This window comes from Coturnix japonica, chromosome 2, assembly GCF_054131305.1.
Source record: "Coturnix japonica strain WE chromosome 2, WE-NBRP24, whole genome shotgun sequence".
Taxonomy (NCBI): Eukaryota; Metazoa; Chordata; class Aves; order Galliformes; family Phasianidae; genus Coturnix; species Coturnix japonica.
The window spans coordinates 72,455,881-72,470,688 of record NC_140664.1 but is presented as its reverse complement, the minus strand read 5'-3'; the positions used below and the strand labels follow the sequence as shown (position 1 = coordinate 72,470,688).

General features: G+C 40.6%; 1 protein-coding gene across 14 annotated transcripts in view; it reads left to right on the top strand.

Moving 5' to 3' along the window:
- Nucleotides 1-6,186: 6,186 nt before the first annotated feature.
- PHACTR1 (phosphatase and actin regulator 1) overlaps nt 6,187-14,808 on the top strand; it is a 259,502-nt gene continuing 250,880 nt past the window's right edge. For 3 of the 14 annotated variants that reach the window (XM_015854717.3, XM_015854714.3, XM_015854709.3), the window contains exons 1-2: nt 7,159-7,292; nt 8,418-8,531. In XM_015854717.3, coding sequence (XP_015710203.1) covers nt 8,471-8,531 — 61 coding nt within the window. In that variant the 5' untranslated portion in view covers nt 7,159-7,292; nt 8,418-8,470. Of the gene's footprint in view, nt 6,427-7,045; nt 7,530-8,417; nt 8,532-14,808 lie in introns of those variants that run through there. The other 11 variants (XM_085540213.1, XM_085540209.1, XM_085540206.1 and 8 more) reach the window with 9 other exon arrangements.

Sequence of the window (14,808 nt, the reverse complement as noted above, 5' to 3'; positions counted from 1 at the left end):
GTTAAAGGAATTAGAGGAGAGGATCTGCATTAGATGTTCCACAGCAGGATGCAAATTTGATGTTAGTCCTACAAATTTCTACTGAAGGTGCAAAGCAGTTTTGCTCAAAGCTAAGCAGAAATAGTTCGAAATCATGAGCAACATAAAGAGTTTAAAGCTCTTCTGAGACTGGAGTGCGTGAAAAGGAGGAGGATGTGGGCAGAAAACAGGCATGTCTGAGGAGACAGGGGAACTCGTGCAGCCCCCATCATGCTAATGGAGCATGTAGCTACAGTATGTATTCCTGGTTTAGGTCATGCTTTTGCCATCAGGCAGAAGTAACTTGACAGTTCTGCAATCTCACTATCATTAAGATAAAATTAGGTTCTTCTGGCTTGATATTCTACTTGTCATTTTTGACACAGCATAGCCCTGCACTGTGCAGGATCAAATCTTTTGATAATGTCAGGACAGCACATATAATATGTAGTTGCATATACTTACATATTTGAAATGCACAAAAACATCCAACTTGCACATGTGGAAAATTGTGTTTAACCTAGGGTAAGGATAGATGCAAACTGTGGAATAACTCGAGTAGTGAGGTACAATGATTATTGTCTAAGTATGCTTGAGGTATCAGGATGATTTTGCCAATTACATTTACTCTTCTTGTAAAAGATGTGTCTCCTCAGTAGCTCCACAGGGTAGGAAACAAAAGGCAGGTGGATGTCTTTACTGACGTTCTTGCTGTTGCTCTCCTACCAAAATTCATCATTAAAAATGCAAGCCAAACACCTTTGAAAACTTCGTTAGAATCGATGCCGTTTTTGGAGGATGATACGATGTAAAAACAGGAAAGGAGATTGATTTTATGTAAATTATTCAGAGACTGGTATTCAAATGCATTATTTATCTATGCGTGCATGTTGCCCTGTGAATACTAAATCACACCATGCTATTGGAGAACTGTTTTTTGTAATTTCATTAATACTCCATTGTTATGTCTTTGCTTTGCATGGAGTCAGTTGGCAAGAAGTAATTTGGTTTCGTTCTAACCAGATAGCAATTCCTAGATTTTTATCAAATTTCATCAAGATACTGTGCTTCTGTCCAGCTGCTCAGTTATTTCAGAACTTTTTTATCCCATTTACAACAAGCAGCCAACTGAAAACAGATTTGGGAATGATCCACTAGCAGTGCAGTTTCTCAAAGGCCAATGGAAGACTGTAAACACGTATTTGTTTCCAGTCTCCTTGTGTTGAGTTTTCCCCCAACTTTTGATGAAAGCTGAGACCGAGGTCATTTGTACCTGCATTGGTATTTTTTAGGGGGTACAGACGACACCAAACTGGGAGTAGATGTTGATCTGCCCGAGAGTAACAAGGCTCTACAGAGAGATCCGGACTGGGAGGATCAATGGACTGAGGCCATGAGTTTGAACAAGACCAAGTACTGGATCCTACAGTTTGGTCACAACATTGAAGCCCTGGGTCCAGAGAAGGGCAGTGAAGCTGGTGAAAGGTCTGGAGCACAAGTCTTATGAAGAGCAGCTGAGGGAGCTGGGATTGTTCAGTCTGGAAAAGAGAAGGTTCAGGGGAGACCTTATAGCTCTCTACAACTATCTGAAAGGTGGCAATAGCAAAGTGGGAGTCAATCTCTTCTGCCATGTAATTAGTGATAGGATGAGAAGTGATGGTCTAGAGATTCAGGGGAGGTTCAGGTTGTATATTAGAAAAAATTTATTCTCCAAAAGAGTGGTGAGGTATTGGAACAGGCTGCCCAGGGAGGTGGTGGAGTCACCATCCTTGGAGGTGTTCAAGAAATGTGTGGATGTTGCACTGAGTGATGTGGGCATGGTACTGATGGGTTGGTAGTTGGACCAGATGATCTCAGTGGTGTTTTCCAACCTTAATGATTCTGTGGTTTTATCAACTGCAGATTAAAAGCATTCCTAATCATGTTTTTGAACAATCACACTGCTCTTCATGTGAGGGCTAGATCAAGCTTTGGGGAATGCTTGGTCCCAGGACAGCATAGAGACTGGGTGATTTTACTGAGTTCCACACTCTGTGTTTTGCTGCTCCTTTGAACCCTTTTAGATCTCCTTTGCCAGAACTCCTAGAAAAGAGAGTAGGAAGCCAAAAAGGATGTTTCTGCCTCCACAGCTGTTGTGTGCTGGTGAGGCTATGGAGGAAAGCTTATCCAAAAGATCTGTATTATTAGTTTCATCTGTGTCCTCTGCCCCACGTAGCTCTACATTACTCTGCTTCTCCCCACATCACCAATGAGAGTGAACCTGGGAAGTTTTGTTGTTTTTCCCCTTTATTCCAGTGTAGCTTGTTATAGGAATAAAAAATCTAGTCATGTAATTGAGGATGATGAAGGTCTATTTAATGCAGAAGAATTTCTGCCTATATAAGGACTGAAGGACTAGTCTTTAACACATGTGCTCTTCCAAAAGCTCTCCTCTCTAATATGTTTATCATATAATTATGACTTCAACTTCTCCTCCCTCAAATGAAGGCGTATCAAACTGCCATATATCATATTAGAATAGAGTTTTTTTTTTTTTAATGCAGGATATCTAACCTTTGTTCTCTGTGACAGCACTTTAAGAATTTCTCAAATAATAACTTCTGGAACTTCTTGATCACGTCACAGGATGCTGGAGGTTCTTCTTTTCAAGCTCATCTTTTCTGCACTGGAAACTAAAATACTTCCTTCAGAGCTATATAATTGGAGTGTGATCCTGATGCTACGAAAGACAAAACCAAGCTTTCTGCTTTTTTTAAAGAGCCAGATCTACCTCTGTGCACTCTTTACAGTGTTTCTGGATATTGATAATTTTCATAGCAGAAACATTAGAAACAAGTACTTCCATACTGGGAGCGTCTTTTCTTCTGGTCATCTCTCATAACTCAGACATGTTACCTTGGGAACCTCAACCTTGTGAACCCGAAGACAGAGTTGTACAAAATCTGTAGAAACTTGGGAAAACACCAGCTTTAGTCTCTGTCACTGTGAAGTGCACATAACACTCATTTGAGTATTTTTGCTTTTACTGTATGCTGTGTGTATCCTAATATTTGTCTTGCATTACAAATAGGAAACAGAGAACGCACTTGTGTCCTAATTTTGTTAGCAATCCTCTTTTTAATATATCTAAGCACAAGACTGATAATTATGATTTTAAAAAACCTACTTTTCGTAGCTCAAGGGCTTAAACTTTTATATTCTTCCTTTATTCTGAATGTATCCCTCAGGAAACAACTCTCTGTAATAATCACCTTGCCTACACTTTTTCAGTCACACATTACATTCTCTCTCCCACTTTCTTTCAGGTTAATATTAGTGTTTGTCAGCAGCAGACTTCTTTCTTTTCTTTTTTTCTTTTCCTTTTCTTTCTTTCTTTTCTTTCTTTTCTTTTTTTTTAAGCTCTGAGTCACTACAGTTAACAGTTATGTTCTCAATAGAGAGTTCAGGGTAGGAAAAAGCGCCAGCCCTGTTGCCTACATGTATCTGACTGTTAGAAAACCAGAAGGCTACTCACTTCTTTTAAATGCCAAGTGTTCAATTACTTTCCTCTTGAGGGTTGGTTGGTTTGTTGGGTGGTTTTTTGGTTTTTTTTTTTTCAGTTCAGTTTTCTTTTTTTAATTTGGGAAAAAGTCAAATGTGATGCAGTGGGTTACTTAAGCATACGATGAGGAATGGCAGCTTCAGATTTTTGCGAAGCGTGACAGTTTTTCTCCAAGTATTCCTCTGAGGTTGGTTGGGTGGTTTGAACATCTCGCTCACAAACAGTTCAATCATCTCAGTCTGTTCCTCTGTGGATATCGGTCTGTGTTACAAAACCATTGCATTGATTATCCTGAATAGGGATCTGTGCTGATAAGAGGTCTGGTCAACGGAGGAGTTTTTGCATGTTTGGGTTCAGGGGTTGACAGAGAATAGGGAAGCTTTCAGAGAGATGGAGACTATAGTTTCTGGCTCTGGCTGTGGATGCCCTTCCCTCTCCTGCCCTGTGAGGTGCTCCAATGCTCTTGAATGAACATGAGCAGTACCATACTTTCTGAGCAAGCTTCAAGGATATATAAAGGCTGATCTGAGGAGCATATTCAACTCAGAACCATTCTGTTTCACCTGAACATTCTTCTAGAAATGTAGGCTTTTCAGCTGAACTAGAGGTGATGGATTTTCCTACCTGAGGGACTGAAGGTCAAATGTGCACTGCCATCCTAAAGGCTCTGAGGCCAGGCAGGTGAGGATTTCCCTCTTTGTGACTAATGCCACAGAAACATATAAATAAATAGGTACAGTTATCCTCCTTGTTGCTAAGTACCCCCTAGTCAGAGAGAGCTCTTGGTAGCTGTCAGAACTGCTGCACAATAATTTAAAGTGAACCATAAAACCCTGAGATGGATGAACATATTGAAATGGTTGATGGCGCGATGGTCAGCAGAGACTGCTGGTGATTTCATTGACTGCACCTGTCGGTCAGGATGGAAGTGACAGTACAGACTGAAAGGATGATGACAAAGGGGATCAGAAGAACACACCAAAGGCTAATGGACAGGTGCTGTAAGACATTCTCCAACATGCAAAGCTTTATTGTTATCAGCCTCCTTTTGACTGAGAGATCCACTGCCTCTAAAAAGGAAGCAAGCAGATATTCTTACAGAACATGAAGAAAAATCTTTTATCCTTTTCTTTTCCATCTATGTGTCAGTTTCTAGTCTTTCTTTCTTTTTTTCCTGGCTTTCTCTTAAATAAAGTCAGTGGGGCTAAAGGGGCAAACAGACTGTGATCCAAAATATAATTAATCCAATAATTATCAGAGGACAGATTGGAAGGATCTACTGTTCAGTAGTCATCAGGGCAAACAAACTCTCTCAGATACAAGGAATGCACAGAGAAAAGCCTGTAGTGTTCTTGCTCTTTGTTTTTGCTTTAATTTGTGTTTAGGAATGAAAATGTTTGTCATACCTCCGAAAACAGGAGCACTGTTTGCATAAGCCAGATCCACGATGGAGGTAGCACTGCGAGACGCCTACTCACTTACAGTCACATTTAGTAGGGTGCCAGTGTAGAAATAATCATGCCTGATTCTACCTGAGGCTCATGTAGCTCACCCCTATCTTTGATACTGCCCGGGTGCTTTGCAGATGCATGAAAGAAATTTTTGAGTGCAAATCCATGGTAAAGCCTGCTCAGGGTGATTCTTACTTTCTAGCCCTCACAAAAGAACATCTACTCTGAGGGTTTATTTATCTTCTTGGGTTTCTTCTTCAAAGCCAAAAAGTCTTTGCTATTTGATTTAAAGAGCTGGCTGATGCTGAAATGAAAATCTGACCTTTCAGAACCCCCACTTTTGAGCATCAGTACTGTTTGGTGGCAAAGCACTTCAGAGGGCGGTTACACCTGATCTTTTGAGCAGATCATCTGCAAATGTCAGAATACTAAGCCTAGTGCTTCTTTTGGCCAGAACTTCTGAGATTCCTTTATCGTTGCTTTTGTCACATTCTGGTCCACTTCCAACATCAGGATTTGGGGAGCCATACTAAAAACTTCTGGGCAAAGCTGGTCCTTACCCTCTCATGAGGGATGTCCCATGCTACTTAATAGCCATGCCTTTGTCAGCCCCTAGTACCTGGTTTCACGAGAGTTCCAAACCCAAACAATGTGAGATTCCAAGAACCTTAAACCAGATTAACTGGAAGCCAATAAAAAATAACTGTGCTGTATTTCACTTTATTAACTGTCCAAGCCCACTTTCAAATTTGAGGAAGGCTTATAATTATTGAAAAGATCCCAGTAGAATCTTATTCTGCTTTCACAGTCTGTGGATATGCATGTTTAAGCAATCATGACATGACACTGTGCTATTTCATTTATGCTTTTACTGATGCTTTGACTGAGTAGTTTGTTGCAATGCACTGCTAAATGGAGGAAAAAAAAACAGAAACTGCATCAGACAACCACTCTGTATTTCATTCTAGAAAATAGCTGGCAATTATAATTACTCACCATGTTTCTGGCTCAGAATAAAAGTGGAATTGCACAAAAAAACCACACTGAACATTCATCATGATTAGAAAATGCTCCACACCTTGGAGTGCATTGGAGACATAAGAATAATTTTAAATGCAAATTAAATTGTGGGGGTAGCAAAGAGAACAGATAAAAGACAGTAAAACAAAGCCTTTCACTTTCCTCAAATTAGCAGGCTAATGTAGTATAAAAAAAAGCAGTTCTACTCAGATCTGTGCTAAGAGCTTTCACTTCATCATAATATAAAACAGCAGATCTGTCACCTTTCTGTATTCAGTACTCTTGATTTCGAGGTTGAAGTGAAAATTAGAAGCTGTTCATTCTGGCTCACAGACTGGGTTGCATTCGTTCAGTCTTATTCCATGGCAGTGGGATGGAAAGAGGTCAGTAACACTGGTGAGTACTTCTCTCCTGCATGTGATTTTATTTATTTATTTTTAAAATCCTTCACAGTGCTTCTGCTTTTGATCACTGCATAGTTTCTGCAAAAACCATCATCGTGTGTTTTTGTACAAGGCTGTATCTCATGCAGAAATGCAATGATTCCTAGATAATGCTTGTATCAAGTATTACAGCATCTTAAAGAATGAATTACTTAAAGTAGGAATTCTGGTATAGAGAAGATTTCTGGATAATTTATATATATCATAGCATTACTGGCACATTGTGTGTTGCTTTTTTCTATATGCCTTGTCCAGTAAGCAGTATCAGATAAGAACTGAATCTTTTCAAGACATGATTTGCATTATATTCACAGCAAAACATTTAACAGTCTCATTACCCTTGTGGTAAATGAAGAAATTAGGCATTTCATTTACTGGAAGCAAATTTCTACACAAAACACAATCTTATGGTTAATCATTATGAAACACTTAAAAATATCTCAGAATACGAGCTGCAATGAGGAAGACTGGAGTGAAAAAAAACCCACCAAATTCTTTAGGAAACTTGAAGAAGATCTTCTTTTTTTCTTGGGAAAGTTTTTATCAAATCAAAACCAGGGGCTTAATTTTTCAGTATGAAGGGTGAGGGGGAGTGGAGAAGATGATCATAGTGTCACCTCCTGTTGCTAAGTAACAACATCTCCTGGCCATTTTTATCTGATAAAGGAAGTCCAGTTGACGTTATGCATTATTCATCAGAGTTCCAATCAAACAATCAAAATTGTTTGCTTACACTGGGGACATTTAGTAAGATCAAAGAAACCCTCCTTGAAACTACTGGAGCTTACACGACTGCCAGGCAGCTCTTGATATTTTGCAGTAAGTACAGCTTCTGGCTTGGGAGTGCTACAGTCAAGTTAATTGCTGAGGAATTTTAGAAGTTTCCTTGCCAAGGTAGGCTTCTGAATTTCAGAAAGGACTGCATGTTGATGAAAGCTGAATTGAAGAAAAGAGGAAAAAGCTTTGGAACCCTGGTTTCCTGATTTTTGCCAACGTAATTAAAGGAATTGCTTGAAGCGAGGGTCTCGAGTCTCTCTGCCCAAACCTTTCTGTTAGGTTTGTATGGAAAAGAACTGGAGGTATTTTTGTCTGTCTGTCTTAAAATAAACGTCGTGCAGAGCTGTTTGCATGTTTCTGACTGTGCCGTAAGTAACTGAGGTGTGGAGGAGAGATCTGGATTGTGCCTTCTCTGCAAATCTTGGATTTTTATGTGAGTTGCTGAGAACAGATGAAAATGAAGGAGGTAGAATGGGTCAGGTTAATGTGCATAACCCTGGGAACTCTGCTGGCAGAGGTGTCTTGGACAGATGTAACCTGTGGTCTAGACAGACCCAAAGTTCAGAAGGATCCCAAAAATATAAATATCAACTAAAAAGCTGTCCTGGGAGTATCCTACCATTTGTTAATTGTCACTCTTATCACCGCTTTTAAAACGAATGGTGCAGTATTTTGCTGTTATTTCTTTCCGGTCTGTAAGAGGGGAGAAAAAAAGGAAAGGTTGGTTTCTATTCATTCTTCTGTTCATTTCTTTTCTAGTGCTGTGTTCTGTCATACACAGCACCAGTCCTGTCTTTACTGCAGCCTGTTACAGTAGTGCCTGCTCAGAGGTCCCAGCATTGTTGCTGCCCTTGGCACTGAATGACCTGGGCACCCCTAAGGTTTTCTGATCTCATTTTGAAGTGCAAATGTAACAGGCAGAGGAACCTAAGTGTGTACTGAAAGAAACTGAGACCGTGGCTAGAATAAAGGGTTAAAACCATATATCCTAAAATAGCAAAGGATACTTGTGAAGCTCTATGAGTGGTGATTTGAAAATGTCTCGACTCTGATATGCCAAACTACATCCTTCAATGACTGCCTGTGCTGTTATTGTGTTTTGGGTTTTTTTCACCAAGAAACTCAACAACTTTTTTTTGTGTCTGACATCTGTGTTATTCTTCCCAGGAATCTGATTGATCGTACCAGAGCATTGCACACACACATTAAGTTCCTTCAAAATGGACTACTTTTTGGATGTCGAGTCTGCTCAGAGAATGTTTTACAGTCAAGGAGCCCAAGGTAAGAGACTCTAGCACTACCTCCTCAACTACTGTTTTAACCATACAGCTAAGATGTACAGTGCCGTGCAATGGCCAGTCCTTGTGACTGAGCTACTGAAGGGTATGCAAGCAGAAGGGTCTTCAAAATGCACAGGGTGTAACAGTGATTACATGAAGACTAATGATTAGACTGATCTGCCCTGTCAGAGGATAAGGAAAAGCTTGGAAAGCTGCTAAGTGTACAGTGGGAGCAAAAGGAACTTCTGAGATCCAGACTGGGGCTACAGAACCAGACTGGTTCTGTTGGAGGGGGCAGGGAACTTCATGCTGCAACACTGTGGTGTCCTTCCCTTCCTTCCTCACTTCTCAGGGCTATTGGGATGGCTCGGTACATAGGCTGATATAATTCTGTGCTGAAGTTATAACTGACTTGGGAAAGCTCTGAGGCATTTCAATGTGCTGTATGTAAGCAGCACGCTCAGTGTAGTCTGCAGCCTTCCCTGTGAAATACTGGCCACCACTGAACAGCAAGAGAGCAAAGGAGTAATCAGACTTCTCTGTTTTAAGATAGCTGAGAACTGTTCACGACACAGATGATATTTTTGGTAAAGTCAGTTCACATTTTCCTCGTCAGTTCTATTTCTGGAGAAAACTTGCAGTTTCAAAGAGGAGGGTTTTTCATTCCTTAAAGCATCATACAAAATGGTTGAAAAATGTGAGGACCAAGTAGTTTAATCAGCCTTTTTCTTTTTACATACCGTTCTCCAAAATCATGGTCCAGTGTTTTTCTGCCATTCATTTCATCAGTTGCTACTCCCACTCAAAGCTCAGACACCAGAATTTGGCCTTCCCTCTGGAGGCCATTCTCCCAAAGCTCAATACACCAGGTGAATGCCACCATCCCAGGATACCTCAAGGTCAGCAACACTTAACCTTTGGCTCAACTGAGGCTCTGCATTACCCAGCTGCTGTCCCAGTCTCTGATACATTTTCATCTCTATTTCGCAAAGTAACATTGCCAGAAACTCCCCTCTTGTCACAACACTGCCTTCCAAATTGAACAACATCAGAAGGAAATGCTAAGCTCCTCAAAGCCAGGTTAAAACCAGATGAGCATGATGACTAATTTTGCTCCTTTTTTCTCCATCTTGAAAATGCAATGGATGCCAGAGCATTGCTATAGAAGCAATGTTAAAATAGGTTCTTCGATATCCCTATGGGAACAGATCTCTTTTCTATTCCATAGAAACAAAAGATCAGAAATGTGCATTTTAATGCTTTACAAGCTGTATCACATTATCAACAGCACCCTTCCTGTGCACTGCAATGTACAGAGAGGACTGTGGAAGAAGTAATATGTATTTGTGCAATGGAAGGCTATTATATTAACACAAGGTAGCTAGTAAAAGTTACACAGATAATATTTACCATAAATATTTCCAAGAAGACAGAGTCTTCTTGGCATCCTAAAATGTCATTTTACCCATATTTGGAGAAATTATATTGTTGGCACTGAAATGTTCACCTTAGTACCTGGTTAATTCCTTGTTTTAATGCAGTTGTTTTGCTTTTTAAAACACGAAGGGAGAAAAAAAATCTATTATGCAGGAATGTATCATGTATGATCTATATGATACACAGGTTGTTAGCTGGGGTTTGACATTCAAGTCTGTCATGAGGGCTTCTACCCTTTGGACAAAACAAACCAGGACTGAGAACTGTGGACTTTCAGTCCATCAGTATATGAACCTTTTTTCTAAGACACCAATAACAGTGACACGCTTCCGCTGTGCATCACAGTGTGGTATAGAGGCTCCCAAACCCTCATCACCTCTGTAAGTGGGAACAGCTCTTTGATACAAGAGCCAAACTGCACTTACGCTCTGTCCCCTTAACTTTTCATCTCTGCTGTTATTAATGTATTTTCCTCAGCTTCAGGAGGCTTTCACTGTCTGAGGCTGCACCAAGCATGAGGAGACAGAGATGGTTTCAACGGGCCAAATGATAATCCTCTGAAAAAGCTGCATCTGGAATGTTTCCTACAGAAAACGCCTTTATCACCTCCCTTAGCCCCAAAAGTATTGATATCATCTCTTTCCTCTGAGCTGTTTTACCCCAGTGCACAGCACAGAACTCAACCCTGTCCCAGTGTGCAATTGGTGCTGGCTTGTACTGCTCTCATAACTCCTGGCATATTTGTACCTTGTGCCAAATTTTGTTTTCTACAGCGTAGGCATTTCTATATGAGATAATGAAATGATTTCTCCAAACATGGGCAAAAGGAACCTATCTCTTACTTTATCTGCCTCCTGAGAAACAGTTAAGCTGTGTTAGCTTAAACTTTCAGAAGAAAAAAAACCACACACACACACCCCAAAACATGCTATTTGTGAGGCACCCATCCAACATAACCAGGTTAGCTCATGTCTCTATTTTGGAACTGAAATGTCTTCAAGAAAGCATTGTCACCAGATCTACCTAATGGTATCACTAGAAACTATTTGATGTTAATATAATAACATGATGTTATTAGCAAATTATGCTATCAAAGAGCTTCTATATGTGCATTAAAACCTCATTATGCTCGAACTGAGTGAAAGAAGACTACAGCATTCTACTATTTAATTAAAAACAATATCAAAATGCATTATGTGTATTATTACTGTAGTTATTATTACCATTATTGCATTACAATTTACTCTGTTCACGGATCATATAATAGGGGTTTATGACCCACTTACTCTTCCTGTGAGATTGCAAGACTTCTGCCTTTTAATCCTTTGATCCTCCAGATCAAGAACAAAACCTCCTTTCCAATGTTTTCACATTAATGACATGCCAATGTTACAAATAGCAGCTGGAAAGCACTCATTCTCAACTGTACCCACTCCTTGTGAGTGGGAGAGAAGGCAAGGAATAGGGCTGCAAGATGTTTGGAAGAAACTCAAAGAGCTATGACAGCATTGCTAGCAGATTATACCAAATCCCATCTGACCTCAGGTCTTCTGTAGTTGAGAGCAGGGTACTCTGACCTTAGCAAAGGGACAGAATCAGGGTCTTGGCACCAGCAGATAGCTGGTTGTCTATCCCATGCTGCCTGCACAAACACCCACAGGCTGTCTCTACCTCTGTAGAAAGCTGCAGAGCTGCCTTTGCTGCTGTAGGGTAGGAGGAGAGAGGTGTTACCTTATCAGCTGCCTCCTCTCCCATCCTCTCCTTCTGCAGCAGCAGCCATCACCTCCCTCCCGTGGGCTGAGTGCAGAACAGAGGATATTGGCCATTTGGGCGCATGTGCTGCTCAAACAGCTGCTCCCCATTTCCTCCACAGAAAGTGAAAGCAGGAGGGATGGAAAAGTCGCAAAAGCTGGATCTGGCAGAAAAGATTATCTACATTTAGAAAACTTGGTAAATGAAGCCAGCTGGCTGTAGTCTTCAGATACCAGCCAGAAATATCTTGACTGTCTCTTCTGTGACCGTATGTTGGGATCTAGGAGATGGGGTGTCCTTGCCAACTGCGTAATGCCTGGTGACGCATCTGCAAGTCAGAAACGAGAGAAAAGGGACTGTGGCCCTGTATCTAACACCTTACTGTAGGAAAGTCAAGATCTGAAATGTAAATATGGGCTGGGCTTTAATATTTGAAAATCGTTTTTCCCTTTGAAGGGTTCGGAAGCAAAATACTAGTTGCTCTGGAATGTCGGTGTGTTCTAAATACAGACCTACCACAGCTGAAGGTATATAATGGGGCCTGGAGCAGGATTCAGCTCACTTACCTCTTAGGCATTCTCAATGAAGATGTAGGCACCTAAGTCATTCAACTACCTGGCAGATGTCAGCAGAGAGCAACAATCATTTTGAAAGTAGGGTTCACCTAACCGTAGACATCTTCCATAGGATAATATAAAGCACACCCAATGCTCTGCACCAATTTAAGAAGCCTAAGCAGCCAACTCAGAAGACAACTGTGGTAATGGCAGTTGTTTGCATGGAGAAATTCCATGTTGACAGGCAAGAAAACGCCCAACTCAGGCAAGGGAGTAACTTCCCTAGAATATGTCAAGCTGTAATGAAGCTACACACCACAACCCAAAAGGACAGGCCTGGTATTGTGGTCAGGATGCTGTTCTGGGCTGTGAGTCCACCTCTTCTCTACAGACTGACTCTCTGTTCCGCTCTGCTCTCAGGCAACTTTTAACTCAATCATAAAATCATTTCTAATTTCTTCTAGACCTGTACATCCACTTTTCCAGTCTTATCTCCTTTTACCCAGCAGGGGGCATGAAGCTTAAAATTAACTGTATTAATTGAACACTTCCAGGATGGTCCTACAGACGTTGAAGTTGTTTGCCGGTCCATTTGACAGGATACACTGTGCATACTTAAGGAACTGAACAAAACTCTCTTGAAGGCTTATCTTGAACTATCTTTGTATCTATAAATTATTTATAGATCCACTCGCATGAGATACGCTCCTACTGCTTGCAACATTCCTGCAAGCTACTTGATGAATGTGAGGAGTAATTTAAAAAATGCAAAGTAGAGTAAATATGGCAATAAGGAACAACATAGTACATTGGGCAAGTGGATAACAGAATATAGTACATAGGGCAGCCAGATAACATATGCATAGGATTGTATAGACACATAGGGAATGATTATTCATGAGATTGCCTCAAGGAAATACTACTTTACTGTTTTTCCAAGTTTAATAAAATACTGCCAGTTAAAGTTTTAATTCTACATTCCCCTCTCCAACTCTGTTGCCATAATTTATTTATTTCCCCGTGCTTCGCTTTTGCTCACTTATTTTAATTTGTACAGTGCTGACTCATTCTTGACGTTTGACTTTAATCACTGCTGACAACTCAGAGCTACTTCCCTCCTGCTTTTGCATATTAGATGATGTCCAGTACTTCACAAAAGTATTGCTGCAGTATCCCAGACTGATTCCACTGCAGAAGTTTGTTGTGAAAAATAGCATTTGGATATTCCACCTATCAATTTATTTATCACTCACTGTAAAGATCAATATCGCTTCAGAATTACGATATTTTTCAGGTCTTATTCACCTGATGTTATTTGTTCTTAGAATAATAAGATTAATAGCGGCAAATTACTAAAAGCAAATAAACATTCCTGATGTAATCAATTTCCTTCCCTTTAACTTCCAGGAAGTCAACAATCAACACGTGCCTCACCCTCATCCTTCTTAAATGTTTTCTCCCCTTCCCACATCTGTCATTAGTTAGAAGTTAGGAACTGGTAACTGAGCACCATGGTCTTGCACAATCAGGAAGATCAGCCTCATTAATTCTATTAAAATAGCTCACTGTGTGTTGTAGTAACTACACTTCAACTACTTTTCGGCTACTTATTACAATATCCACTCAGACAAACCAAAGTTAGAAGAAATAAGAATTTTCTAATTCTCAGTGGCATATCTAAATAGAACTAGAATGCTTGAGATTTAATTATCTATACTCTTAAACACAGAAAAATTTAGAAAACCTCTGCATTCCTCACAGTTGAAAAAGACTGTATCTGAATGCTAAATATTCCATTATAGATATTTTAAAATAACAAAACTTCTGATTGACCCATTACAAAATCAACTACCTGTCTTCCTTCCTTCTTCCTTCCTTCTTCCTTCCTTCTTCCTTCCTTCTTCCTTCCTTCTTCCTTCCCTTCCCTTCCCTTCCCTTCCCTTCCCTTCCCTTCCCTTCCCTTCCCTTCCCTTCCCTTCCCTTCCCTTCCCTTCCCTTCCCTTCCCTTCCCTTCCCTTCCCTTCCCTTCCCTTCCCTTCCCTTCCCTTCCCTTCCCTTCCCTTCCCTTCCCTTCCCTTCCCTTCCCTTCCCTTCCCTTCCCTTCCCTTCCCTTCCCTTCCCTTCCCTTCCCTTCCCTTCCCTTCCCTTCCCTTCCCTTCCCTTCCCTTCCCTTCCCTTCCCTTCCCTTCCCTTCCCTTCCCTTCCCTTCCCCCTTCCCTCCTTCCTTCCCTCTCTTCCTTCCCTCTCTTCCTTCCCTCTCTTCCTTCCTTCCCTCTCTTCCTTCCCTCTCTTCCCTCCCTTTCCTCCCTTCCTTCCTCCCTATTAACCTACCCTACCTTTCTCAAATTTTTTAAAACACAGATATTCTAAAGCCTATGTCTTTGGATGCAAAGACAGAGGTAAAAGCACATTTCCTCTAAAACGTACCAAAAAATGCTAATTAGGTATAGAAAGTTTATATTTACCCAGATGTCACAAGCCAACATAACACATTTATACACAGATTGGATGCCTTTTTGCCCTAAGTACTAC